The 3,721-nt window shown below is 36.9% G+C and overlaps 1 protein-coding gene across 1 annotated transcript; it reads right to left on the bottom strand.

The window, feature by feature from the left end:
* Positions 1-2,254: 2,254 nt before the first annotated feature.
* On the bottom strand, positions 2,255-3,079 carry LOC120930996 (olfactory receptor 1002-like). The gene has a single exon (XM_040342126.1). The coding sequence runs from the start codon at positions 3,008-3,010 to the stop codon at positions 2,258-2,260; it is 753 nt and encodes a 250-aa protein (XP_040198060.1). The 5' UTR covers positions 3,011-3,079; the 3' UTR covers positions 2,255-2,257.
* Positions 3,080-3,721: the final 642 nt, after the last annotated feature.

Below are 3,721 nucleotides of genomic sequence, written 5' to 3' on the forward strand. Positions count from 1 at the left end.
GGTAAGATAAAACGCAATAAACGTATACTGATTGGTTTGCGTAAAAGTTATACTGTAGCGTCTACAAAATAGGGGATATCAGCTGGTTCAGTCTCAACTGATGGCCTATAAAAAGGTGTCTCATTACCAAGGTGTCACACAAGAAACACCTCATGGTGTTACCCATCATGAGATGATTTTTGTGTGACACCTACGTGTCTCTCAAGACCTTTGCAACCTTATTGTTGCAAAACATAATTGGTTACAGAATAATTTCTAAACTTCTGAATGTTCCAGTGAACAGTGTTGGGGTCATAATCCAGAAGTGGAAAGAACATAATTTCACCATAAACTGGCCACAACCAGGTGCTTCTTGCAATAATTCTGACAGAGGAGTAAAAAGAATTATCAGAAGAGTTGTTCAAGAGCCAAGGACCACTTGTGGAGAGCTTCAGGAAGACCTGGAAGCAGGTACGATTGTTTCAAAGAAAACAATAAGTAATGCACTCAACCACCATGGCCTGTATGCACGCTCACCATTGCTAAAGAAAGAGTATGATAAAACTTGTTTAGACAAGCCTGTGAAATACTGGGAGAATATAGTCTGGTCAGATGAGACCAAATTTGAAATCTTTGGGTGCCATAATATACACCATGTTTGGAGATCAAACAGCACATCACCCCAAACCCCCCCCCCCCTATACCAACAGTGAAGTTTGGAGGTGGGAACATCATGGTGTGTGGCTGTTTATCAGCATACAGTACTGGCAAACTTAATTTAATTGAAGGAAGGATGAATCAAAAAAATTCACTAAGACATTCTTGATAAAAATCTGCTGTCATCTATCAGGATGATGAAGATGAAACAAGGGAGGACATTTTGGAAAGACAATGATCCCAAATACAAAGGTAAGAAAACTCTCAATTGGTTTCAAAGAAAGAAAATAAAGCTGCTAGAATGGCCCAGCCAATCACCTGACTTGAATCCAATAGAAAAGTTATCTAAAGTACTAAAGAGGCCCACAGAACCTTGTCAGAAGGAGTGTAGATTTTTGAATTACTAACTGGAAAATCACTGCACAGGGTGAGTCTGAGTGTGCAATACATCACACCAACAACCTGTGATTCACTGCTATTGGCTGTATATTGAGGTTACTTTATACAACCCTGTGGGGTACAATGCTCATTTTGCAAAACATGAGAATGTGTGGCAAATGTTTCTGGTGAGTCTAAACCCAACGAGGAAGTGGTGGCACATTTATCACATGGTGTGGTGTGGAGATGTTTAAGAGTTTTAATTGATCATCTCGGACCAATTACTGGAAGGTATCTTGCTTATTTATGAGACACATGGACTTTGGGGCAGATCCACAAAGATCTGCCCCAGCGCACCGTATCTGAGATAAGCTACGCCGCCGTACCTTACTGCAGTTTGGTTCAAATCCTTAAAGATTTTGCTTTAGCAAGACTTTAACTATATGGTGGAAAAAGCCGACGTAAAAGAATGCGACGGCCGCTCGTACATTCATGGATCGTCGGAAATAGCTATTTTGCATACTCAACGCAGATTACGACGGGAACGCCACCCAGCGGACGCCGAAGAATTGCATCTTAGATCCGAAGGCGTACGAAGCGGTACGCCTGTCGGATCTAACCCAGATGCTGTTGTATCTTGTTTTGAGGATTCAAAACAAAGATACTATGCGGGAAATTTGAAAGTAGGCCGGCGTATCAGTAGATATGCCGGCGTACTCGCTTTGTGGATCTGCCCCTTTATTCATTTGGACTCTATTTTACAATTTCTAACATGGTGATAATTTGCTTTGTCACAGTTTGATTGATTTTTTTATACCGTTTATGCACAGGTTATGATAAGATTTCATTGTTCTCTTCTCTAGCGCCGATATTTATCATATATATCATATTTATTTTGGTGAACTTGTTTTAATATATTTATAGTCTATGGAAATAACTAAAGATCAGAGTTCATAGAAGAGGGCTACGGAACCTTCAATATTTGAAGACTGTTGTGTGGAAGAATGGGCCAAAATCATACCCGAGCAATGCATGCAACCGGTTTCTCCATACAGGAGACATCTTGAAGCTGACATTACCAACAAAGCATTTTGTACGAAGAATTAAATACAATTCAGTTTCCATGTTCAATACCTTTTCCCTTTGCCATTCCATTTTATTACACATAATTGAATTTCTAAACGTATTTGTTTATAAAGAAGACTGTTTTTAATATTTTTTTTCTATCCGATTTGCATTTTTTTTATAATTTTGATTTTATTTTCTCAATAGCTTTTTTAAAGTCCTTGTTCCTGAAGGTGTATATGATCGGATTAAGCAATGGAGTCATTACAGTGTAAAAGAGGGAGAGGAACTTGTTCAGAATATCTAGTTGACCTTTTGTTGGAATCAAATACACAGCAATTAGCGCCCCGTAAAAAATGCACACTACGGTCAAGTGAGAGCTGCAGGTGGTGAAGGCTTTCTTTCTTCCTGTAATTGATTTAATTTTGAGGATGGTTATAACAATATAGATATACGATATAACAATTAATATAAAAGGTGCTACAACACAGATGAAACCTACTACATATGTCTGATTATGGATCCATGAAGTATCAGAGCAGGAAAGGTCTAGTATGGGTTCATAGTCACAGAAGAAGTGATGAATGATGTTTGGTCCACAGTAGTATAGGTTGCACAAAGAAATTGAATCAACCAATGTCATTGTAAAACCCAGTAACCAAATCGTAATCACTGATTTAATGCAAATTGATTGGTTCATTATAGAGTTGTAATGCAGAGGCTTACAGATGGCCAAATACCGGTCATAGGACATCACAGTCAGTAGAAAACACTCTGATGCCTCAGCATGGGAAAAGAAGAAGAACTGGATGATACAACCAGCAAAAGACATGGTACATCCATCATGTAAGATAATATAAAGAAGGTTGGGAAGAATATCTGTAGATAGAATTATATCAAGGAATGACAGTTGGGTGATGAATAGATACATGGGAGACTGAAGTGTTTTACTCAGATGATATAAAACCACAATAAAAAGATTTCCAGATATAATAACACAATATATGAAAAAAAGCACCAAGAAAAATAGAATTGTTATGCTTTTTATTTTTGGAAAACCATTTAGTACAATATAGGTTACATTATTGTGATAGCCCATCTGGTAAGAGAATATGAAAATACACAATAACTTAGATTCTAACCAGGTGGAAATCCTCAACGTTCAACTCCTCACAATTCTGGTGGATGGCAAAACAAAAACAACCTTTAATCTGACATTTATCCATTCAATTTTGTTAAGATACTTTTTCAATATGTTACTATCCAGCTGAGTTTTAAGCTCTCTACATAACTCTGTGTTATCATTAAAACATGGTCACGTTACTCTGTATTAATTTTTTTAACTAACAAAATAAAAAACAACTAGGCTTAATATTATTTGTTGATGATACCTCTCAACCATATTGTCTAACATTCTGAAAGGCCACCTGATAAGTGAATATAAAGTTATTATTAATTTAGCTTGGCACAAGATATTCATCCATGATAGTCAGCCTCACACAACTAAAGTGGTTTTGGTCAAGTGTAAACAAACAGAAAAAATAAATAAAAAATAAAATGTTCACCTGCCCTTTGATTATCCAAGAGTTTTATGAAGTTTTTGTAAAGTGCCCCTACCCTGTTGAGTTTTATGAATTCTTCC

This window comes from Rana temporaria, chromosome 3 (genome assembly GCF_905171775.1).
Source record: "Rana temporaria chromosome 3, aRanTem1.1, whole genome shotgun sequence".
In the NCBI taxonomy this organism is placed as follows: Eukaryota; Metazoa; Chordata; class Amphibia; order Anura; family Ranidae; genus Rana; species Rana temporaria.

Excerpts from the sequence above, each read along its gene's own strand:
- LOC120930996 (XM_040342126.1), bottom strand. The coding sequence starts at position 3,010 with ATGTATCTATTCATCACCCAACTGTCATTCCTTGATATAATTCTATCT.